General features: G+C 45.8%; 1 protein-coding gene across 1 annotated transcript in view; it reads left to right on the plus strand.

Moving 5' to 3' along the window:
- The first annotated feature begins 258 nt into the window (after positions 1–258).
- Positions 259–24,713, plus strand: part of LOC110481950 (collagen alpha-1(XXVI) chain-like) — a 44,692-nt gene continuing 20,237 nt past the window's right edge. Inside the window, exons 1-2 of the mRNA XM_021550827.2 lie at positions 259–574; positions 23,704–23,826. Of these exons, the coding sequence (XP_021406502.2) occupies positions 423–574; positions 23,704–23,826 (275 nt within the window). The 5' untranslated portion in view covers positions 259–422. The remainder of the gene's footprint in view (positions 575–23,703; positions 23,827–24,713) is intronic.

The raw sequence follows: 24,713 nt of genomic DNA on the forward strand, positions 1-24,713 counted from the left end.
GGGCCGCCTGCCCCCGCGGAACCCCTCCGCAGCGGGGTCCGCCGCCAGGCCTGGCAAGGGTTAACGCCGAAGCCCCACGCCCCCTTTGACGGAGTCGAGCCAACCTCGCCAAATTTGAAAAGGCATCCGGGGCTGAGTGTGCGCCCTGGGAGCACCGAGCCTCGCTGGCCCCGGACCCCCTGCGCGGGCAGCAGCGCAGCCGCCGGGGCTCGGCTTGCCGAGGGTCGGGGCTTCCCTTTGGCAGCCGGAGCAGCCGTCCCCTGTGCCCGGCACCCCTGCCCCGAGCTCCCCGCTCCCGGGGCTCCTCCGTGCCGCGGGATCCCGCCGTGACCCCGGCCGGGGGAGCGCGGTGTGGCCCTGCGCCTGCCGCGCCGTGTAAGAGGGGAAGGGGGAAGCGGTAGGAAAACCCCGTTCTTGCTAAAATGCAGCTCGCTCTTTTCTTGTCCTGGTGCTGCTGCCTGCATGGATGCGCGCTGGGCACCGGCTTCCTCTATCAATTCCCAGCATCAACCCTGCAGCACAACTACCCAGAGCAGAGCTCCGGCTCGCCGGGCAGCGGCTTCGCCAGTCGCCGGTGAGTAAGACCGGGTCCGCCTCCGGGCGACGAGGCTGCGCCCCGCCGGTGGCTCCGGGGGCAAACGGGCACGGCAAAGCCGCGGGCAGCGGTCCCTCGGAGGGTGCAGGGGCGTGCTGGGCTGCTGCCCCTCGGCGAGCCGGGCTGGGCTGCCCGCATCCTCTGTGGGGTGCGGGACGCTGCCTACCTGCCCGCAGCAGTGTCCGCCTCCTGGGGCACGGAGCGGCTGGGGGATCGAGGAGCTGAGCCTGGGTAAATGACACCCGCAAAGTCTCCCCCTGCCGCGCCCAGCCCGTCGGGGAGGGGAAGGGGCTTTGCGGGGCTGCGCGTCTCCGCGCAGCGCGCAGCCGGAGCAGGAAAACCTCCTGAGCCGGGACGCTGGGGATGCCGGCAGAGGGAACTGTTATAGCCATCGGCTGCGAGGAGAAACTTGTTCAGCTCAACAAAGGAAAGCCCTTAATTACAGATCTTTCTTCAAGAGCTGCAACTTCCAAGTAGCTGTTTAAAACCAAACCTCCCACTCTTCTCCTCTCTCCTCTCCTCAACCCAATTTCTTATAAACTTAATATAAATCAGATTTGATTTACTGTATCTTACTGCTTCAGTAGAGCAAACAATTTAGGCTTCTCCCCCTCCCCTCTGTTTTCTCTGGGTACTTCCCTAGAGGTGAAACAGCTGTTCAGATGAATGAGCTGCACTGTATAAAGCAAGAGAGTGGCTTAACCTGATTCCAGTTGTTCTTGAATTTCACTTTTTTCCTTTTTCCCCCTGTCATTCCCTTAAGTAGGGACTTGAGTTTTAATATTCAGGGCTCGTCCATCCTGTCTCTACTTCTTTTCCTCCTCCCTTGCTAATACCTACTTTGTGTGAGTTGTGCTGCTGTGGAGGAGGGCTTCTGTTAGCACGGCTTACTTGGGCTGGGGATTGGGAAAGGCACGGACTCCGTGGATTTCCGTGTCGGAGGTGCAGGGCTGGGCACCAGCCCTGTGCCTTGCACGGGGCTCGCATATGGTGCGGGTTTCCCCCGGGGGGAGGTGGCTTTGTCCGCTGCGCTGTCAGACGCGCCTGGGGCTGCAGGGGGTGTGATGTTAAACTACAGCAACTGTCAAAGGGTTTGAAACGGCAGAAAATTGTAGGAGAGTAATGGGATAAACCTATCCCAGCTGGATCTCTTCCAAGGTACCCCCTTCCCAAAGCATGAGCTGCAATGAGAACCACATGTCATTTGTCTTACATATCTATTAGCCTGCAGATCTTTGTTCAGAGCTACCACGCTTACATGAGTGTGGACTCTGCTCACCAAAGACCTTCCCCAGTTCACACTCTTGCACAGCTTTCCCATGCCTCAATGGTTTGGATAGCTGATGCTTTGTCAGACTCTTCAAGTCTATAAAGTGTTGTGTAAAACCACATAAACCTGATTTAAACAATGATGTTGGGGAAAGTGGGTAGATTTTTTAGATTTATTTTTTATGTCTGATGGAACTTTGCCCTGGGAGAATCTCCCATTCTAGTTTAATACAAAGGGGGAAGTAAAAAACTGAAGGGAGGAAAAAAATCACCAGTGGATGTTGTGAAAGAAAAATTCATGTGCTCAGTCAAATATCACACGTTGAAGCAATCTTTGTATGTTTTAATTTCCCCTTGAGTGGTGAAGTTTTGTTGTTGGCAAATGTCTAACAGCTTCACTTTCTGATGGGAAAATCTGTGTGGGAAAACTTTCCCCAGCCAGTGTTGGACTTCTGAGGGAAGTCTCCTGCTGGGTGCAGCTTCAGGTTGGGATAGCTGGACTTTTCTGGATTTAATATGGTCTGTGATGGGAGTGAGGCTTTTTGCTCTGAGTTTGACATTGATGTATATGGGTCCAAAGCCTTTTTTCAGGGACTAAATCAGACTGGTATAGATGGGTTTTATGTTGTTCAGTGTCCCTTTTGCCATTGAAACAGGGGACCCTGGTAGCACCTGAATTATGTGAAGCAACAGCAGCTCCATCACAATGATGCTTTCTGGCCTCTGCCCTGGAGGGGCTGTGGAGGAGACAAGATGGTGGGAAGGTGATTGCTATTAATGGCACTATATGGCCATTCTCACTTTCTCTTCTGCAGCCTTCCTTCCCAGTGTGTGCTTTGTCCAGTGACTTCTGGAACTTTTCTGAGTCAAAAATAAGCAGGGACAGAGCCTTGAAAGTTCCTGCTGCAGTTCCAGGTGCACATGCTGATGGGATGCTGTAGAGTTGACAGGTTTCCTTGATCCAGGACACACCATGTTTCTGCAGTTGTCTTTTCCTGTCTTTGATCAACAAGTGATTGAGCTGTTTGGGAACCTGCTATCAGTTTTCTAAAAATTAACTTGTCATAAGAGTTGTGTTTCTCCTGGAGGAGACGTTTCTGGAGTCCTTTGTGCTGATACAGCCCTTTGTATCTAGGTTGCAGGCTGGCTGAGAGATGGGCTCCTGAGGCTCTGAGGACTGCTGATCACTGCCAGAAAAATAAGGCACTGAACACTGTAAAAAAGCTTGGGGTGGTCGTGAAGGGAAATTTGGAGGAAAAAATATGGTTATTCACATTCTTCAAAGTGAAGCCATGGAATACTTGTTCTGGAGGAATAATGTGTTTGATTCCTTTATTTATTTTTTTATTTAATGAATATTCTAGCTTCTGGTTGGCTTCAGTTGACAGGTCCTGGTAATCAGACCAAAGACACTTGCAGTCTATCTTTGCATGTGCTTGAATTGAATTGATTTCACTGAATTGAACTTCTGATGTGCAAGTGCTGCTGAAATCCAGGCAGTAGTGTCTGATGACATTGTATAGCCTGCAACAGCCTCACAATTTAGCTTGAAATTCCCATTCAGTGTATGCATTTTGAACTTGCTCTGTGTTAAGGCAATGAATGGGAAGTGGGCCTTACTGGAAGCATAAGAATGAAGGGGCTGCCTGCCAAGGAGAAATCTTCCTCCAAGCTCTGAGAAGCTTTGCTAACTGAGTTAAGGGAAGCTTGTTCCCATGCTGGAAGTAGCTCAGTTGTCAAGGAATGCCTGTCTCTGTATTAGTTGTCTTTGGGGTTGGTGTTCTCCCAACTCCTCATTCTATTTTCCTGTACTTTCTAATTAGTCATGCACTGAGTCCTTGTCAACTTAATTGTGGGAGTCAGAAACTTCAGAGAATAGATGCAGGGCTTAGACTGGAAACCTCTTTGGATGTGAAGTGGAGCTGGCTGATAGAAAATCCCAAAGCATAAACCTAAAATCAGTGTAGGATAATAATTTTTTCACTGGGATCATTACAGTACCATCACAAAAGCCCTCTGGGGTGGATGCAAGTCCAGCTGTGGCAGTTAGGTCTTCAAAACATTCTTCAGCTGAAAAACTTCTTCCTGTTAATGAACATTAGAACCATGATGTTACAAATAACAGGACTGTACAAATAGGTATGCTTATCCACATTCTACTGGTAATTGCACATTTGGTCACAGTAATTCCCAGTGATTCCTACAGCAGTGAAGTTTCTTGAGGATGGATATGGAGGGGAAAGTAATATCTGATAGCTGTAAGTACAATATTTGGTTGCCAGAAGCTTTGACATAGAAGGCCAGGTGGCCTTTGGCCACTTCATGTTGTGACTCAGAGCACAGCCCAGGAGAGTGAGACCTGGGTTCCAGTTGCTCCTCTACCAATGATTTACCCCTTATCAAGGGGCAAATCACTTTGCCATGGATTCCGTGGAGCAGTTAAACAAGCTCTGTGAGCTGCTTTGATGTGGGAATGTTGCTTAAACAGACATCAGCTTTCCAGTACTGCAACTTGTCTTGCTTCCCTGAGAAATCCAAAGTATTGGTACTTGAAATATGTTGTCAATTATTCCTTGAGGCTACCAGTTTCCTAGCAGGTCACTTGGATGTCTGGCTCTCAAGATCAAGATGTCTGTGTGGACCTCTTGTAGGTATATGGGTTCTGTCCAGAATAACTGCCTGTGTTGTGCCTGGCCCTACAGCTACATCTGTGCTGGGCTGGAAATGACCCTCCCCAGCACAACTGCACTGAAATGTAGCAACCTCCAGCCACTTAGGTGAGATTTTAGTTCTTTTAACTAACTGTGAATCTCTTTATGTGATAGAAGTCTGTTATTAATATCAAAAGGTCATCTATGAATAAGTATCCCTATTTATGTAGTCTGTCAGAATGCTTTCAGAATGTGTATCTGGATTTTTCCTGATGGATTTTTATTAATTCTCTCTTCACTAGAGACAGATGACTTGAACCTTATTTCAGCCTCAAATTCTGAACCTCTCGTGACTCTTAAGTGGGTGTGGAATATAAAACTATACATATTGGCCAAATGTGGTTCTCTCTCCTTTTAGTGACAGGATTTTGCTCTCTGAGTCATTCTCTCCATCACCTAATTGTCTGCTCATTGCCTGAGGTCCCTGGTTTGCTATGGACCGTCAAGCAAACAAACTGGGATTTGTGTCACGCTGAGTCTTCTGCTCTAATTCTGCTTTGAAGTGCCCGACCCAGGTAACCAAGAGGTCAGAAGGTCTTGAGCTCATCACCAGACCCTGGAACTATCTGGTGTTTGTTCCCTGGACTTTGCAGCCATATGATCTTCATCTGACTCGTGGGTTCAGGGCTGTAACTTTGCAATGCAATTAGCAGTGGGGCCAATGGTAGGCTAAGGGTCTGGTGACACTGGAATGGCTTTGAAATACCAGATGTGATTGTAGCTACTGCAGTAAATTGTATTCTGTAGGAAGTCTACTGTCCTGCCTTTCCAGCTGCTTGTGTGAATAATTTCCCCTTAGGTAGGTTTCATTTACCAGCTCAAGGGGAAAAAACAAAGGGAGCAGAAAGGCAAAACAATGGGTGCCAGTGAACTTGTGCTCCCCTTGGATAAATTAACAAATAAATGTTTCTTTCAATAATCCTTATTTTTTAGTTTTCTCAAACTTGAGCTTGTTAGGGTGCTAAAGTGCTGGTGGAAATAGGTCAGGTTAGAAATGTCACAGCTTTGCCTGGGGGGTGGTTCTGTGACACTGGGATCATAGAATATTTACTCACATCTTAGTTTTGTTGGGCTGTGTCTTGATAAAGTGGGAAAAATGAAGAATGGCTTTGAGATAACGATTAAGAACTGAAAGCATAGAGTGCTTTAGGTCTTCTGGGTCAGAGCAATGGACCCTTTTCTGCATCAGACCTCCACCATGTCTGGAAATTTTACTGCTTTATAAAGCATAGATGCCTTTCCTGTAGGATAATACAAAATTTAATGCAACTGCATTTCTGAAATATACACAAAGCTCTTGACTCACTTTTAATTAGGCAGAACTAGACAGTGCTTAAATTTACTTCCACTGAGGCATAATGTTTATTTTGAATCTTTGAGCATACAGCCAGCCTGTGCCAACTTAGATATCACAAGGATTCTGTTGAGGATAAAAGCTGGAAATTGGAAAAAAGGCAAATGCTACTGATTTGGTTACTGTCCTATATTTTTAATCTTTTTATATAGCCAAAAAATACTAAGTCTCTTGCTTAGTGTAAATATGCACAGTGTAGCACTCATCTGAATTAGAGTCCTTAATACTGCAGAAACCAGCAAGAGTAGGAACTGTGATATTGTTGTTCCTTGTTGGTTTTGTTCATTGCCTCTTTTTTTGGTTTTGTTCATTGCCTCTTTTTTTTTTGGAGAAATGGTTGTTTGTTGTTGTTTGTTGGTGTGTAATTTATTAGATGATTTAGGTGCTTTTGACAAGTCAAGTTTTCCTCCTCTTGGAATTGAACAGATGCCTGAGTGAAGAGTATGCTTGGGTGAAAGTATTGCCTGTAATGTTTAGGCCTCGCTGTTTGAAAATAGCTGAATCTTTTGGGGAGAACCAAGAAATAGGAAGTTATTTCAGATTTCAGACTTCTTTTCCACTTCTAAAGCCGGACAATCATATTTCTGGCAAAGAAAGAAGCCTCTTCTATCTGTCTAGAAATGGCTTTCACCCAGAGACCCACACAGTGGATGCCTCTGAGAGAAAAGCTGAAGGCAGCTTCACAATGTTTCATGTTTGGAACAGAGATACAGACCTCTTCACTCTCTTCTTCCATACCGATGTAGTTTATCTAGGAAAGAGAATCTGCCACTCAAAATCATAATAGCTGATTTTGAATTTGAGAAGAGACAGTATCTGTGAGATTCTCTTATTTAGGACTCTTCCCTTCACCTCTGTGGCTTTGTGTCTCCTGTCCATCCTCCCAGAGCTGAGTAAGGCTGTTCTTATCCAGCCACCTGCCTTTGTGCTGAGCAAACAAACCATCTGTCAAAACATTAAAGTGAGGTACCACTGCATAGAAGGGACCAATTCATGTCCAATATTGACATCGGGTTCTGCAGTCAGATGTCTTTTAAATAAATTCCACTTTTTCTGCCCCTAGGAACTGGGTGGAAGTGATATTCTTTGCAGCATTTGTGCTGCATACAGGCATGTGTTTGCTCAGAGCATCTCAGAAATGCCAGTACAGTGAAATCATGAGGCAGGGGAGTATTCCCTGGATGTGATTGTGTAACCAAGTAAAACTGAGTCTGTAGAGTTAAGAACAGGTCCAGTTCTGTTTCTTCTGGATGTGCCCCTGCCTCTTCTGTGTGTGTATGTGTGCTATAAAGAGGAGGTGTGTATGTTGGACAAGACTCTTGATTCCTGGTTTCCACTTTTTAATGGAATAAAAAGACCAAGGATGTGGAAAGGGTGTGCTTATAAAGTAGTACAGGACAAGGTGTTTCATGAAAGATGCCTCTTTCATGTAAGAACAGTTATGGGGGTGGACTGTGAGAAAGGGGGCACAGCAAATTCAGTTGCAGGACCTGAGTACTAAGGTTCTTGGTTTTCTATGTGAGAAATGGAAACAGGATGCCCCTTACCCTGTGCATGTTGTATGTTAGAGCTGTTTAGGTCTAAGAAAAGGCAGCTGCATAGGTGCTAAATGAGCTAAATACTCCTTTTGCCCTGTTGGGATGACCTCGTGAGATGGAACTGCTCAGTTAAGGCACTACACAAAAACTTCCCTTCTTCTTTTGTGCCTGGGGTCAATCAAATCCGCTTTTTCCCTACAGAACATTGCTTAGTTGTTCAGGAGTGTGGTGCTGGGAGCTCCCAGCTCTGTTGGAGCTGCTGCTCCTGGGGAAGGGCAGGGGCAGAGGGGCTGCTGGATGGATGACATAACGTCTCCACGCTGGGCTCCCGTTGGCCCGCGGTGGCGGTGCTTGCTGGGGTGTGGTAGCCCTGAACGGAAGGGCAGACATTTCTTTTTTGCTGTGTGCTGCTTAGCCCTTATTAAACTCAGATGTTTCTAACCCCTTCCTCTGGGCTCTCATTATTGCTGTAAACACAGCAGAGCACAGGGAGCTTTTTCAAATCCTCGTTTGAGGCAGCAATGGGTGACAGCTCTCCCCACATGAATTTAACACTTCAACCCGAGGGAGATTCTGCCTGTGTTTTCCCTGAAGAAAAAGACTTTTTCATCTGATGCCACTTCTCTAGTGCCTGCCTCAGGTTGCTTGGTTTCCTGGCTTTCTTCTTGCCTGATTGTGTCTTGTGCTTCCCCAGAACCTGTCTGGTTTCTGCAACCCTGCCCAACGTTGGCTGTCTGGCTGCTTGTCTCATCACTGTCTCTTGTTAAATGTTGAGTTGTTTGCATTTTTAGTGGCAGTGAAAGCAATACCAGCTAAAATAAGGTTTCTGTTTCTGCGCTAGGATGAGTCAAAAAGGCTCTCCTAGAAGAAACACCTAGATATGCCTGTCAGCAGGTCTGGCTCTCAGCTGTACCTGTTCCAGATTTACTGTGTGCCTCTGACAGAAAATTATATTTCAGCTGTCTGTGGAGGGAGAAAGAGAGGAGAGACTGCCATGGTAACAGGATCTTAGATGCTTCCTACCTATGAACCACAACTTCACCCAGCATGAGCTACTATACCCCTGTGGGGGAACTTAGGAATCCTTGGTATCTCTGAATATAACCCACTAACTTTGAGGTAAATCCAGGCTATTTATAACCTCCTTGTATGCAGTTCTCCAAGGACTATATCCATGCAAATCTACTTACGAGTCTCAAATATCTGTCCATTTAATATAACTCTACTTTGAGCTGAGAAATTCTTGGCCCATTTGAGGTATTAGAGCTGCTTTGTGCATAGCATTGGCTTAGTAAAAGCTGTGTTCCTGCAAGATCCCTGATGGTCTCTGTCGGATCATCTGTGTGACTTCTTGTGCCATTTGTGTCTCGCTCTAGTCTTGTGTTGTCCCTTGTTGTAAATTGAGCTAAAGAGCTCTTGACAGAGAGCTAGACAGAACCAGGCTGTGACAGATGCTAGGAAAGTCATTGCCATTCTGATGCTGTATTTAGCCACTGGCTGCTAAGTTTCCTTTTGGAAATTTAGGCTATCCTAAAACCCTTGAAGATGAGCTACCTTGTTGCAAGATTCTCAAAATCTGGTCTCTCGAGTCTATGGCTTGATTTACATTTCCCTTCAAAAGTTTCTGGCATCTGGGGAGGTACAGAGAGCTTTTCTCAATTGTGATTCTACATCTCCAAGAAAACACTGATTTAATTAGTGGTCACTGCAGATTTGAGGTGAACTTTTTTATGCAGCTTTTAATAAACTTAGAGCTAAAATGGCAGTGCCCCTGAGAACTGAGCTGTCAGCTTGTGTCTGTCACTGGCACCAGCAGTACAGGACAGAGAAAATCTGATATGCTTAAGCTTCAGTATTTCAACATGGCAAACCCTGCTAACCTAAACACTGAGGGGGGAGCTGCATTCTTTGCTATGCCTAATCTCTGTATTTTGTTAAACATGCATTCCTGCCAGAACTTTATTGGACAGAACAATAGTGACCAGCTGGGCAAGTGACCCTGGCTTTTCTGGTCGGCAGAGGAATTCAGCATCTGAGAAGTTCAGATTCTCATGTGCAGCTTAAAGTGATCTGGATTTAGTTGCTTTTAATTATTAGCTGGCTGATTCATAAGGCTTTGTTTTCCACTCTCTTTCCCAAGACGAAGACTATTTCCTTAAATGCTCAATATATATTCTATAGAGCAACATAGAGTCTGGGAACTGAGACTTGCAAGTTCTCTCTCTCTTTTCTTTCCCCTAAATAAAATGGGAATAGTAGTACTTCCCTTCATGTAAAGGAAGGCTCTGGGGAGTATTTCATGAGGGTGTGGCTATATCTTAGAGGGAAAGCTACAAAATCCAAAGTCTGTATATGAATTTATGCCGAAGTTTATAATAAATCTATGAATGATAATACTTGGCTCTTGTATAAACTTCCACTCTTACAGAATAGAGGTCATTGTGCTCCCTGTTTACTGCACTTCTCTGAGTCTGAATGACTGAAATTGGTCTTTGGGAGTAAGTCTTTGCCTGAGCTCTGCAGAGGATTAGTTTGAAGGGAATGCCGAGGGGTGGGAGAGGGAGGTGCTGAGCAGGGCAGGCTGGACTGACCAGTAGCAGAGGGCTGGGTGATGGCACAGGCTGAGGGGCTTTCCTGTCCCCAGGGTGTTTTTTGGGAGCCTGCTTGTGGGACATACCTTTAGAAGCAGCACTGCGTTTTGCTCAGGGCACAAATGCCTGTGGCAGCAAGTGTGACCCAAGAGCACCAGGCAGCTCTGAGCTGTGATGCTGCAAACCCCCCTGTTCCCATCTGAAGTACAGCAGAGAGCAAAAAGGCAAATTGGCTTTGTAGGATGTTACAGCGCTTGGCTTAATGCTGCTGTAAATCAGAATAACCTGCAGCAAAAGCTACAGCCTCCCTGCAGTGTATTTCAGGATACAGCACTGAGCCAAAGGGTTTAAACTATCACACAGTAAAATGCTGTCTCTGGGGCAGCTGTTACTGGAAGTCACTAATGTATATCACAAATGATACAAAAATTTTGGATTACAGAGTGGTCGGAATTCTTAGGCTGTCGGCCTGTGGATAAGCTTTGAATGAGAGTGCATTGCAAGCAGAAATAATAGGATCTCATATTGCCAAGCACTAGAAAAATACTTGAGGCCCGATACTGTAATTAAAAGTCTGCTAAAACCCCTGCAAGACCTCTGCAAACCCATTGTAAATTTATTTCAAGAACTGCAGCAACATACTAATTTTCTTGGGTAATGTCCTTTGAAATAATCAAGCTCTCTAATTATGTCTGTCAGGCCTTGCCAAGTGGTTCTTGGCGTCTGAACTAGAAGGTTTTCAAAGCAGCTTCTGCAAATGACTGGAATTTTGCTGAAGGTAAGCTTTCAGCTCCCAGGTACCATTTGGAGAAATTGCTGCATAACTTTTAGGAAGGTTAGGGTGAAGCTGTGTATCTGTACAGTAGATGGGAAGAAGGAGGAGAAAAGTGGGAATTTGGAAATTATAGGAATCACCCCAGTTTGTCTCTTGAATAGAATGCAGTTAGAAACTGGGTTGATTTGTGTTGGGCATTTCAGCTGGTGTCCTGGGTGAGCCTATGCTGCCTGTGTCTGGGTGATGGATTGGATCTCAGCATCACTGTGGAAGGAAGGTTGGCTTTGCAGGGCACACTCCATGTGTGGGGGTGGTTTTGGGGTTTTTTTGTTGTTGTTGTTGTTGGTTGGTTGGATTTTTTTAACCAACCAGCCAAAAACCACCAGCACAAAGAGCAACACCAAACCCCATACAAGCATTTGACTGGAATCACAAACTTCCCATGGGCTTGTGGCTCAAGTGTTGCCAGTAACAGCTGGATAGGTGAGCAGGCTGTTCTATGGACATACCTCCAGCAAAGACAACCAGTTCAAGGGTTGTTCTGTCACTCTGTGCTCTGAGGTTCTACCAAGCTTTTTTATTTGTGAATGACAGTGGTTTCTAGTGAAACTCAATGCACTTTTTTCCTGCTGTGATGTGAGTCTGTCACATCACATTTAATGTGATGTTCAGCACTGCAGTGTTCATATATCCCTCTATACCTCCTCAGAAATGGCTCAAGCAAGTTCTGTGGCAATGGCAGCTGCTGGCTTTGCTTCCAGGGTGGCTCAATCTGGCACTATACTTTGCTGAGACCATGCATGGAAAAATTTCTCCAAATTGTAGTGAAAGATGTAGAGAAAAACTCTCATGTATGTTTGTATTAGGGAGGAAAAACCACAAACAAGTTTGAGCTGTTGTGTGTGAAATATGTTTGCGTACATACTTAGTGCAATAATAAACACAGATTGTTGCTGTGTGTCACTCACAGGTTTGCTGGTTTGCCCCTAGCCAGTAAAACAACATTAAGATGTTCCCAAACTATGTAAAAGGTACCAGAAATACAGAATAACTGTCACCCATTGATAAAATTCAGGTCATAACTGCTTGTTTTGATCAAACTTTTATCTTGCATGCTATTTGTGTCACTCTTCATTCTCTGATGGAAGAAATGTATGTAAATAGAAGAGGAAAAAAAAGTTAATCTCTCTTTAATGGTTTTGCCTTGAATTTGCCCCAAGCTTTTGTCAGTATTGTGTGTTTAATGTATTTAGTGTCAGCCACTCATTTGCACACAATAGACCGAGACCTCACCTGTAACTCCAGGCATTCCCATTCCCAGCAGAAGGATGAAGGATGCCTGTGAAACATTTGCTTTAGGAGTTTGGTTCACCTGTGGGCATCAGTTTGCATTTTCCTTAATTTGTGGTTAAAATGTTTTATGTTGTGGAGTTTTGCACTTTGCCATGGTGGAGCAGTTAGGTTGCCCTGTCCTTTTGCATTGGCAGGCAACTTTTAACTTAAACCACCACCAAAGAAACCCCGCAAACCCCCATCTAGTGGAGTTTGGTGTACAATTCTGCACAGAACTGGGCAGGAATTTGTCTGACCAAATGCCTGTATCTCCTTCAGACCTCCTGCTGTCCCCTCTCTTGCTCAGTGCTGCTTTCTCCCCATCCGGTTTCCCACGTGTCTCCTCGGGAATGTTTCAGGGCAGTGTTATCATTCCTAAGGAATCTACTGTGCATGCACAGGCTATGGAGGGGTTTTATTCAGCTGTTATTACTTGGCCAAATCAAACCCATTTTCCACCTGGATACTGAAATGTAGATCTCCTCCCTTCCAAACAGAGGCTTCCAAAGCACTGAGGCACTAAAGCAGTTTCGTAAATTGCTCAAGAATTTTTTAATAATAGAGAAAGGTGTTAGTGTTTCCGTTCACAAGAGAAAGGCTTTCTTTTTTTAAGCTCTTTTTATTTCTAATGAACAAACTGGGTTGCAGCAGGGTTTAAAAGGGGAATACAAATAATTGTTCTTGGCTAGAAATGAGGTATGGTGACTGCTTCCAGAACCAGTGAAAGCTTAGGAAGCTGTGTTTAGAGCAGAACAAGCCTTTTACACTGAAAATAGTTAGGTAGAGCACTTAGTTTCTTGCTGTCTCTTTACAGTCTGTCTGTAGACAGATATCAAAGTGCAGTGGGTTCTGTGTGATTAAAACACACCACCTGCTGAAGAGTGAGTTTAGAACTTGGTGAAGCAGCACTGGGTGCTCACTAGCAGGGGTTTGGGACTTCTGTGTGCAAAGGCTGAGCTGCAGCAAACAGTGTGGAGTAATTTTTTATGGCATTGGATGGATGCAGTCAGGAGAGTGTAAGAGTGGGAGTCTGGAGGGAGGTGAAAAGGAGGCTCATGGTACAGCAGATTGTTGTCACCCAAGCCATGCCATAGTTGCAGGGAGGTTTCAGTGAGGCCTCAGTGCAGAGGAGGCTCTTTAGAAGGGCTGGTCATTGGCAATCAGGAGGTGTTTAAGAGCAATTCACTTCAGTTACATGGGCACTGGGAAGGACTGGCTTGAGAGGGAGGCAAGGAAGAGAAAGATGTGATAAACTAACACCCATGGATGTGAACATGTGTTTGTAAAGGCTATTGCTAGTTTGCTATGCGAATGGTGGTTTTTAAGAGTTTTAGCCTATGCAAGTTGGAATTTATTAAGTTTAAAGCTATTGATACATCCTCCTGCCTTAGCTCAGCTTCTGATCTTGCTCTCAATATGCTCTTGGATCAAAACTGGCTGTTGTAAAGGGCAAACTCAGCTCTCTGATGACAGGACAGACCTCAGTTCTGATGTTCCTACTTCCCTACACATGAAACTCCCATGGGTGTGACTGGAACAATAGGATTATTTTCCAAATTATTTTTTATTGTAGTAACGCCCAGAACAGCCTTGTGCCAGACATGGCAGACATGGAATAAAAAGTTTTCAATTTAAATAGCAAATTAACACAAAGGCTTTGGGGTTTGTTTTTCAGGCTGATTAACACTTCGAATACCCAGGCAGAAAGGTTTTCCAAGGCTTTGTTTTCACTGAACTGGGTCTTATGTGGCTCATCTTGGGAATCTTTGAGCTGGGCTGATTATCTACTGCACACAGCACAGACTGGTGTTCAGATGACCTGGCATATTGGTAGAGCAGTTACTGGAGAAAAGTGCTTTGCTCTTGAGGTGCTGATGTGTTTGTGGGGTACAGGTGTCCCCAAAAGAATCTTCCTGGAGCACCAGAAGAGTCTTGTCTCTTTTTCAGGCCTGGTGCAAATGCTGGCTCACAGGTACCTGAGCTTCAGCTGCCTCACTGAACACAAGTGGCTAATCTGAGACATCTAAAAGGAAGAGAAATTGTTGCTCTCAAAGCAAAATAAGAAGATGGATTTGTCTAGACTTGCCTATTGTTTCTAATCACCTCCTCCAGCACAGGAAACATTAGAAAACTGTAGGGTTTTCTTGCACTTGAGAAAAGGCTGTTTCCTTGGTGGTTTCAGTGGGGTTGTTGTCACGTCTGGCTCTTTGGCTGCCACTCCTGCTGTGCAGTACAGCTGAGCCTGCACACCTGCTGCAGCTTCACTCTGGAAGAGGTGCCTTTGGCTCTTGAAATCCTGTTCCCAACAGGGATGGGCAGCTACATGGAAGGTCACTATTTAGAAATGTCTGCTGTGTGGTCGGTCCCTTGTACACCAGAGCCCACAAATTCCTTTACAAGCTGCTGACCAAACTGAAGACCTAGACTGAAAAAATTGTCATGTTCCACAGGGAAAGAGAAATGAGCAGGTGGAAGAGGTGCTGCTAGAAGAGTTGTGGGTTCAGTTCACCTCACACAGCTGTTTGTGCAGGTATTTCCAGTTGCATCCTAAGACCTGTGAATCTGAAGCTAAAACTTTAATCTGGTTTTTGATACCTGTTGGGGCTCACTGCTCTGATAGTTGAAAACATAAGGAAAACACGTCTGTATTACCTTAAAGAGAAAGCAAAGTGCTGTCTGTGGGATCTCTTTCAATACATATTTTTTTCTTTCTAGCTATCAAAAGGATGTACCTGTCTCCAGTGGCAGCAATATCCCAACTGTTCAGCTCCAGGAAAAACCCAAAACATGCATGTTACATGAGCAGATTGACATCATGCAGTAGTAGGAAGCTTGATCGTGCCATCTTAGTTTTTTTTTATACACTCAACACTGTCCTTTTGACATTGCCTTTTGTTCTTGCTGTAGTTTGTGGTTTTTGGTGCCAGTATAATGTTAATGAAAAACACTGTTTCATTTAGGCCAAGTGCCTGTGTTCCTGTCATGCATGTGGCATTCACTGCTGGTAAGTGCTGGGAGTTTGGCACCAGAGGGCTGAATGGGAGGCACAAAGATGCTCTGTTGTCTGTACAGAGCTCTATAAGCAAAAAAAAAAACAAAACAAATTTGGGAGCAGGCCCTGTCCAATCCCTGCAGATTGGCTGGTGATGCAGATACAGGCTCTGTAGGGCAAAGGGTGGGATTTAAGGAGATGCTGAAACCAGCAGGAGCCTGATTTGTCCCTTTTGGAGGGCTGAATTGTGCAAAGTGTTTTGTTACAAGGGGAATTAAAGACAGCCATGGGCACTGCCTTTGTGGATGGTGGAGGAGCAGCTGTAACCACAACAGGAGCAGTAGTAAAGCACAGGATGCTCTGACAGGGTCAGTGACTCCTTATACTGCTTTTCTTAATGTTTTATTTGCTGCAAAGGTTTTGAGGAAAAGCAGGTGTGTGTCAGTGCCCTGTTCTTCTGCTTAAAATTCACACTCTACTCCTTGCTAAGTCAAATTTAGAGTTTAATTCTGAATTTTTCTAAACTCAGATGTACTGACTTTTATCAAAGTTAGTCTGGTGCTGTTAATGAGGATCAGGGTCACTGTCATCAGTGTAACCAGTTCTAGATCAGACACTCAGAGGAGGACACAGGAAAGTACCAAATGTAGACTTTGACCACAGGGATCTATTTCAGACAAATAGTTGGTGTGCCAAATCCCAGCTCTCTACTTTCAATCAAGGTCTTAAGGATTTTTTTTCCTGTGATCCCATCCCTCTCTTCAAGGTCAGGCTTTTTAGGAATGAACAAATCAGTTCTATGGATGTATTCACAGTATGGAGGTGTTAGACCTATCTACAACCACGTTATCCAGCTGTGCAAAAATGTTTAGACTCAGGTTCTTCTTTTGAAAGGCTCTGATTCAAGCAGCTTTTAATGTTGCAAAAATGACATACTTGGTTGTAATTGTGCATGATTTCCACGCTGCATAGATATCAAATGCCAAATTCCATCAAGTCAGTCTAATTTAACAAAGACAGATTCCATGGATATTTTTATACATTTCCTCTTTCCTCCCTCTGCGAACACTGGAAACTACTGTCTTCTCACTGATTGTGATAAGCTCATGGGAGGGAGCAGCAAAACATTGCAGTGTGTAAAAGAATGTCTGTAAAAGCAAAGAACTTCAAAGGGGTGAAGCCCCCTTTTCTTTCTGAGCACTCAATCATGGACTAACTTCTTTCATTTCACTGCTGAAGGTAATTATGGTTCAGGTCAACCATATTTATGGTTTGATTCAGCTGGAACGTGTCACTGGCAAACTGAGAGGAGATGGGTACTGGGTATGGATCAGAGGGACTTTATGCTGGAGGAATATTCCTTCTGCCCTCTGCCCTGACACACACACAAACAGGTATGTCGGCTCAGAGGGACATGTTTTGAATGTGAGCAGTTTGTTTCTGATACTACCTGCCTGATCACCACTTAAATCTTCATCTCCCTCTGTTCTATCCTTCATTAATATCAGTGCTGATGCTCTGCAAGTGGATCAAGGGTGTGTAACAGGTGAGTGTCTTTTCTTCACAACCACTCCTGCAGTAGCTGCAGCAGCTGGCAGGTGCCCAGTCAATGAAAGTTAGAAGAGAAGAGGAATGTTCTCATGGCTGAAGGAGCTGAATGTGGCTCTGGGGAGCTGGATCCCCTCCTTGTCTCTGAAGAAGAGTTGCACACATGTTCCATTGGTATTCAGCTATGCTGCTTCTAGGTGTTTAATAATTCCAATAGGGAGAGGTTTTCCCTTAGCCCCTGTAACTTCAGTGGCTGCAGGAGGATAAGGTAAAATCTTCTGCAGTTTCCTATGGATTGAAGAAAGCTCAGCCCTCAAGGCAGTGCTTTTTGGAGGGTCATCTCTGCATAAAACAAAGCAAGGAAAGCATAGTTAAATGTGCTTGGCTGCAGAACTTGCTGAATACTGAAGCTGTTGTGCAGACTGAACTGTGTTTTCCTCCTCAGGTAAAAATTCCTCTAGGACTAAACTCCCTCCAGCAGGCTCTGATAATACACTTTGTGTGGGAAAACCTGAGGCTGTGAATATTTGAAGTGCACTAAGCACAGAACATATTGCCCCCCTGGGGAAGGGTTATGCTATTGGGAGTTTCCTAGATAAATTGTCCCATCTTACTCTGCTAGCCAGGACTTTTTAATGACCACTTTGTTCAGACTCTTATTGTGGGGGTGGAGTGGTGGTGTGTGCAGAGACTGGAGTTCCTTCCAATCTTTGACCAACAGAGTGGAGTGGGAGACCTGGAACTTGTCTTATTCTTGTTCGTGCCTCTGACTCTCTGCTGCTTCAAATGGCTGCTGCTGTCTGGCTTCAGAAACACCAGCAGCCTTCCAGTTTTATTCCTTTTCCAAAATGAATGGGCTGTTACAGAGATTTTTCTCCCTTTTTTGCAGGAGTCAGGGTAACCTCTATTAGTGAGTATGAAGTGCTCTGTGGGCGTAAGGCATGTGTAAACCATCAATATTGACAACAAGAATACTGTGGCTTGTTGTGGCTTCTGACTTGCAGGCCTCTTAAAACTTTGTAATGGAGGAGCAGAATCTGCTTTGAACTGACCCCTGCCATGATAAGCTTGTGTACAGCCAGCCCCTCGCCCCTGCCAGGTGGTCCTTCGTGGATTCCTTAGCAAAGGTCCATCCATCTACAGGCAAACCTGAATCAATCCATCAAGGCTGAACATTCCAATATTGTGGAGACTGCTGCTTACAATTGAATTTTCTAGCTGGACAACGAGCTGGATGACAGCCTCGATCCTAAAACCTAGTTACCTGGGGAGAGTATGAATACAGCCAAGAACAGGGGAAACTTAAGCTCAACTTGGCTTTTATCTGAGATTTCCAGTAACGTGTGATGGGATAGTTTCCTCTTTAGCCAGGTCACAGCAGTAAAGAGTAACCTGGTCACAGCCAACTGAATTAGCTGGTAAACTTGATCCTGATGAGAGGAAAAGCACATTCAGAGAGGTGTGTATTTGTGAATAAGAAAGGAATAATGTAGTTTCACAGAAGTGGATGGTTCAGGAAGAGATGCCCTAGAGAACCTGGCAGCCTTTGAATCTGGATTTCTTGGCATGTAGAGGGCATCTTCTGCTCCTGGCCTCAAGGGAATATATAAATAACTAACCCCTCCTAATACTGGGCTCCAGTACACAGTGTATGGATTGCTGTTCTGGCAGAGAAATGGGATGCTGTACTATTGACACAGAGAAAAGGGCACAGTTTGCTTTCATTGAGTCAGAACAGCAACTTTTTCCCAGTGAAAGTCAGTGACCTTCTGATTTTATTGAAATTCCTCACTAGGATTGCAGGGAAATTGATAGCTCCAGTGAAAAACGTTATGAGGAAACCTGGGGAAATCTACCTAGCTATCAAAACAGTCCTACTGTTTTCTGTGCCCTAAATGTTGATCTCTGCTAAGTATAACACACAGTGTGTTATCCTTAAGGAAACAAAAAGATAATTCAGTGCAGTTGTTTACACAGGACAAAGCTTTAGGGCAAATCACAAGCATCAGAAATGCCAACCTTCCTGAGAGACTTCTGTGATATTTATTGAGAATGGGAAGGGTCAGTTTGTGCCCAAACACATGGAAGAGGTGCTGCTGAAACTATCCTGCATATTAAGTGTTCTCCCACTCCCAGAAAGAATTCTCTTCCTTCTGGCTTGTCCAGTTAACTCTCTACCAAACCCAAACCAAATCTCCATTTTACTCAGCTCTACAAATGGCTTTGTGCAGAGCCCAGCTGGGAGGATTGTTTCTGCTGGAAGCAGTTCTGAGGTGGTGGGACCATGATGTGCTCGGAGACCACGGATTTCAGGAGCTGGGGCCGTGTCCTTCAGTCCAGTGAGGGCATCAGCCCACAGCTCCTGTGGGGGAGGTGGTGCCTGTGTAGGTCTGTCCCTAGCAGGGCAGGCAGCCCTGGGTTTGTGCGTGGTGCTGAACTGTCACCTCTCTGGAACAGGTGATTAGGCAGGAATGCAGCCACTTTCATTCCTGAGCTGCACAATCCAATTCACCCGCCCTCGCTGGGTCCTGATCAGTTCAGCCCAGTGGTTCTGGCACTGCTCGCTTTGTGACCCCTTCTCAGTGAAATGGAGCCAGCTAACTGAGAAAAGCCAGGTGGCTTTTCTCTCGTGAACCACCTGGAATGTCCTCCAGGGACCCCCAGGATGCAGAGAAGCTTGGAAAAAGCGAGCAGTTTGGAGTAGGAAAGAAGCAAACATTGCTTTTGGGGATGGCTCTGTGTGTTGTGGTGTGAATGCTCCTAAGCATTCACAGGGGATGGATGGATGATGGATGGATGATGGATGGATGATGGATGGATGGATGGATGGATGGATGAAGAGGTCCATTCTGCACCCTGTGGGCTTAGGGAGCACTGTGCAAATCCCATTGGTGAGAAGGGAGGGAAGATGAAGTTTCCTGTCAGTGTCTTCTCATCCATTAAATGATTGCTCTAACTATGTTATCCAAGAATTAAGCTTTGATATGTGAGTGTGTGGCTCTTCTGGAACCTATTTTAGCTGGGTTGTATGTTACCTTACACTTCTCCACCCTCTGCAGTCCCTTTTCTCTCTCACTGTTGGATGCCAGGCTGTAAAACCATCCAGAATCTCCAGGGGTGAACTGTGAGTCCAAATCAGCTTCTGCTGAGGGGTGCAGGAGGTTCAGAAAGTCAGTGGGGTGCAGGTATGTCTTTGTCTGGTGTCTGCCTATGGAAGCAAACTGCACCTCCATCTTTCTGAGTAAGCCTGGACGCCCTTTGAGATCTTCTCAGGCTGCTCCCCATGTGCTCTGGAAGGTGAGGATTTCTTGTGTCCTCCAGTGTCCAGGTGCCTGAAGCCATCACTGCTTTTGCTGAGTCAGCAGAGAGCAGGCACCTCTCAGCATCTGCTGAGGGAGGGGTCTGTTCAAGCTCCAAGCAGGAGTCTGCAGACTGTCTCCAAATGGAAGCAAACCATTGATTTTGTTGTTCCATTCAGCTTGAAGGGTCCACAGTAACATCCTGAACCTACACCATGAATGTGATTAGATACTTGCTGGCATCAACACCCCTATTCCCTCTGGAAAAACACATTGTCAGTGGGGATCAAGACATGAAATCTGGGTCTGTAGCCCCAGAAGGAAACTGTCTAAATCAGCAGCTTGCAGGCCAGGATCTGCAGATCCTCTGTTGTCTGTGAAAGTCTTCCAAAAATTAAATAGGGTGTGAGAGGAGGCGATGTTTCTTTGGAAACAGCTGGAGAAAATGGATCAAGTGAAACCCCTCTCTCTGAGCAAGTACCAGTTCCTTGGGATGCTGCAGAACATCACAGTAAATATGCTGGTGATGAGCATGCATGAGACCCTAAAGGAGCTGCTGTTTGGATCATTTTGTTTGCTTGGTTGGAATATTCTTTTTGAATAAGCAGCAATATATTCTCTGCCATCCTGGATGCATGCCAGTAAAAGTCCTAAACCTTCCTTCCTAGCATCTGTGTATAATATAAAGGGTCATTTATAATCTCTGTAAGCCATGATGGGGCCTTTCATCACGTTGTCTGAAGCCTGCTTGCATTCTGGAGGCTGTTCTTGCTGACTTTTGGCTTGCAAAGAGAAGGCTTGGGATGGTTTTGTCTGTCTGTCTTCTTTCTGTTGTAATCATTGTGCTATTTTATCTGCAGTGAGTCCCAAGCTGGATGTCCTAATGCATCCTGTGTTCCTGTTTTTGTCTCACCTGCCTGTGTGTCACAGTAAAAACCCCTAAAAGTTGTATTTGTATATGTAGGAAAATTATGCTATTTATGGGAAGCCAAGAGTGTGATGTACCTTTCACTCCTGGGTGTGAGTACCTTTGTAACCAAACCCTCTCTTCTGTTGGTAAAGAGAGAAGTTGGAGAAATCTGTGTCCACATTTAATTAGCTGAGTATCTTTGAGGTCTGCCCCTTTTTTTTATGCTCACACTGGTGCTTCTGCTTTAGAGATGAGGTGATAAGTGTGGTACTTTATCACTGTCACTGCTCTCTCTGTGCTCCTGCACAGGAAGGTGAAAGGTTGTCCCTGGATTTGAGTGAAGGATCTGTTACCCTGCCATGAGCTGCCAGTCGTGTTCAGCCTGGCAAACCCAGGTGATGGCTTCAGGCAATGCATGGAGAGCCTTGGGGAGCTTCTCACATCCTGTAGTGATTGATGAGGAACCACTGAGGGAGCTGGGGGTGCTCAGCCTGGAGAAAAGGAGACTCAGAGGTGACCTTATCACTCTACAGCTCCTGAAAGGTGGCTGTGCTCAGGTGGGGTTGGGCTCTTTCATCAGGCAGCACTGACAGAACCAGAGGAGACAGCCTCAAGCTGCACCAAGGGAAATATAGGTTGGATATCAGGGAAAAGTTTTTCACAGAAAGAGTGATAAAGTTCTGGAATGGCTGCCCGGGGAGGTGGTGGAGTCCCCATCCCTGGGTGTGTTTAACAAAGCCTGGATGTGGCACTGGGTGCCAGGGTTTGGTTGAGATGTTGGGGCTGGGTTGGACTCCATGATCTTGAAGGTCTCTCCCAACCCAGTGATTCTGTGAATTCTGTGAATGCAGGGCTGTGATTTTCCCAACCCCTCTCATTCTCACTCTTTCTCCTGGCTGCTTTTCCTTCTGTGCTCAACTGGCTGTTCCTATGGCATGAGGAAATATAACCCCTGTCTGGACAAACCCAATGACTAAGGCTTGGAGAGACCAAATGGCTGATTGCACCAGGTGTGCAAGTGAAATGTGAAAGAAAACTTTACTTCACATTTTCAGCCTTTAGCTCCTGTTGTTTCTCCTGGTCCCGCTCCCTAAACTTTGTATGGAAGCTCTGCTGATCCTGTTAAAGGATCTGATGTCATCATGTGATCCGAACCTTCATTAACTTTATCTTTCCCCCCTTGTTTTGATGCTGCAGATGTCAGTGGAGACATTTGAGTACTCCAGTGCCTGATCTTTATTTACACACCACAGATCCCTGACAAATCTGAGATAAGTGGTTCTGAAAGACCTCTCTGCCCACCTGGGGTCACCTCAGGTGTGCCCACAGTCCACACTCCCTGCTGAGGAATCCCAGGGGGGTTTATGGTGAGCAGGGGCAGTGTCTCAGGGAAAGCTGCAGGGCTGAGCCTTGTCCTGCTGCTGGGCTCGTGGCACTGGGCACAGAGCCACCCCTCCCTGGGTGTCCCAGCCTTCCTGGCCGGCTGTAGCCCAAGGGTCAGCGAGCAGCCCGCTGGCCCCATGTGGTCCTGGCATGTGTGCCTCCTATTCATGGAACTGGAGCTGTGCAGAGAGCAGGGATTCCTGTGGAGATGGGAGGGAATGCAAAAAGGGGGAAAAAGCAGCAAATGCTGTAAATGGTGTATTCGGGGGAAATCGAACTGACATAGAGGAGATGGTTTAGGGAGGGAAAAGGGAATGTGCAGGTGCATTTCCACTTTGATTTTTGGTGTGTAAGGTTGGGGAGTCCCTGTGGTGCTTGAAGGGATCAGCTCTATTGAGGGCTCCTGCCTTAAGATCGATGGGGAGCCAGGACTCTGGCTCTGGTACAGCAGGGAATGCTTACACAAGCACTGGGTGTGTTTTGGAGCACAAGTTGGTGTCTCCATGTCCCACAGTGACCCCAGTTCTGATCCCCAGTCAGTAGGAAAGTGACTATCAAGCCTGCTAACTACACTTATGTACAAAAGCATTACAAAACATTCCACACCAAAACATTCTCAAAAACATGAACCAGTGTTTGGCAAAGATGAGCAATGCTTGCAAGGGGGAAATTTTTTGTACCACCTCAAATATGTCACTAGAACCTAAAACTTTTTTTTTTTTTAGAGAAGGTCCCTGAAGAGTCTTTAGGTCTGAATTCCCTGTGCTGACTCTGCAATTCCTTTTGTCTCACACACCTGGCAGTGAGGGGTCTGTCTCTCTCTTGAGACAGTGTGAGACACTCATCCCTCCCTCCCCTGCATTTTCTCTTGCCCATTTTTAGGCAGAAACCTCAGCAGGACAACAACAGGATTTGTTCAGCACCCAGCTTGCTAAAGCTCTGCTGACAGAGAACTCCACCACACCAAAAAAAAGAATTTTCCTACTCTGCTCTTTTCAGAATGGTGGGAAGCTGGGGAATGATACCATAACAAGCAAGATGGAATTAAGACCAGTACAATGGGAGCTGACTATCAGGAGATTTGGAATATGTCTTTTTTTTCCCCAAGTCCTATTGTTTCTGATAAGTCACAGAACTAAATTATGCACTGTAAAATTCTGGCCTCTGACAACCAAGCAAGAGGCATTACTGGATCTGTGGCTCAGGTTGGCAGGAGCTGGGAACCTTTCTGCAGCTATTGGAAGGAGAGGGTGGGGTGAGACGTGAAGACTGCAAGTTAGCCTGGCTGTGGCTGGCAGAAGAAACCTCCCCACCCCAGATCCTTGGTCTGTTTTTCCTGCAGTCTGTGTGTTGGTTCCCTGGCTGTCTCACTGGGGCTCACTAACGTGTGTCCTCTCTCTCTGCAGGCACTGGTGTCACTACACAGTCACAAGGACGGTCTCCTGCCAGGTGCAGAACGGGTCAGAAACGGTGATCCAGAGAGTTTATCAGAGCTGCCGCTGGCCAGGACCTTGTGCCAACTTAGTGAGGTAAAAATCTTCGTGTCTCATGCTGCCCCATCCTCCTGCCCTCCCCCTTTGCTTGGTTGGCTGGTGAGTGCTGCAGAGAGGGCTGAGGGCAGAGGCTCAGGTGGGATGTCCTGCTTTGGGGTGCTGAGACTGGAGAACACCACTGGTGATAACTGCAGGGAAATCACAGGTGAAGGTAAGTGTAGCATTGTTTCCAGTTTTAGGAGCTCTCTAAACATAGTCAGGGTCTAATTCAGAAAGGAGACATGGTTTATTCTATGCAGTGTGGAGGTTCCCACAAATCAAGCACACCGAGCTGTAAAATATTACGTCTTTTATGCAGGAATGTTTACATGAACCCCCTGACTCGTATACATTCTCCACCTACCTAATGCCTATTTATTTGGGTGATATAATCTTACACAAGATGCTTGAAACACAGAGTTCTTTTCTTTCATTAAGCAACTTCTATTGTAGGAGTTATGTGACAACATCAGTTACATTTACAAAAGAGGAGAAAATTCAGCCTGGGGACAGATAGCTCAATTCAAAAACATCAGTATTAGGACAAGTTTATGTGAAACAGTTTAGCTCCAGCTGTAGTGCCAGTTTGTGCTTCTCCACACAGGAGGCTGCTGCTGGTCAGGTCTGGAAGCAGAAAAATGTTCAGTGTGAGTGGACAGGTGAACAGGGATGCTGGGTCAGTGGTTCTGTGGGACTTGTTGGTATCAAGTCTCCACCCTCAGGGCTGTAGTGCTAATATTGATCACATACACTGGAAAGCTGTGATCAAATGGAAAGCTGTGATCAAATCCCTTAGAGGCAATGGGGGACAAAGTGTGTCCTCTGTCTTTCAGGGTGGAATTTCTTTAGACTTCTTGGATTTCAGTAGCCTTTAAAGACACGTC

This window comes from Lonchura striata, chromosome 20 (genome assembly GCF_046129695.1).
Source record: "Lonchura striata isolate bLonStr1 chromosome 20, bLonStr1.mat, whole genome shotgun sequence".
In the NCBI taxonomy this organism is placed as follows: domain Eukaryota; kingdom Metazoa; phylum Chordata; class Aves; order Passeriformes; family Estrildidae; genus Lonchura; species Lonchura striata.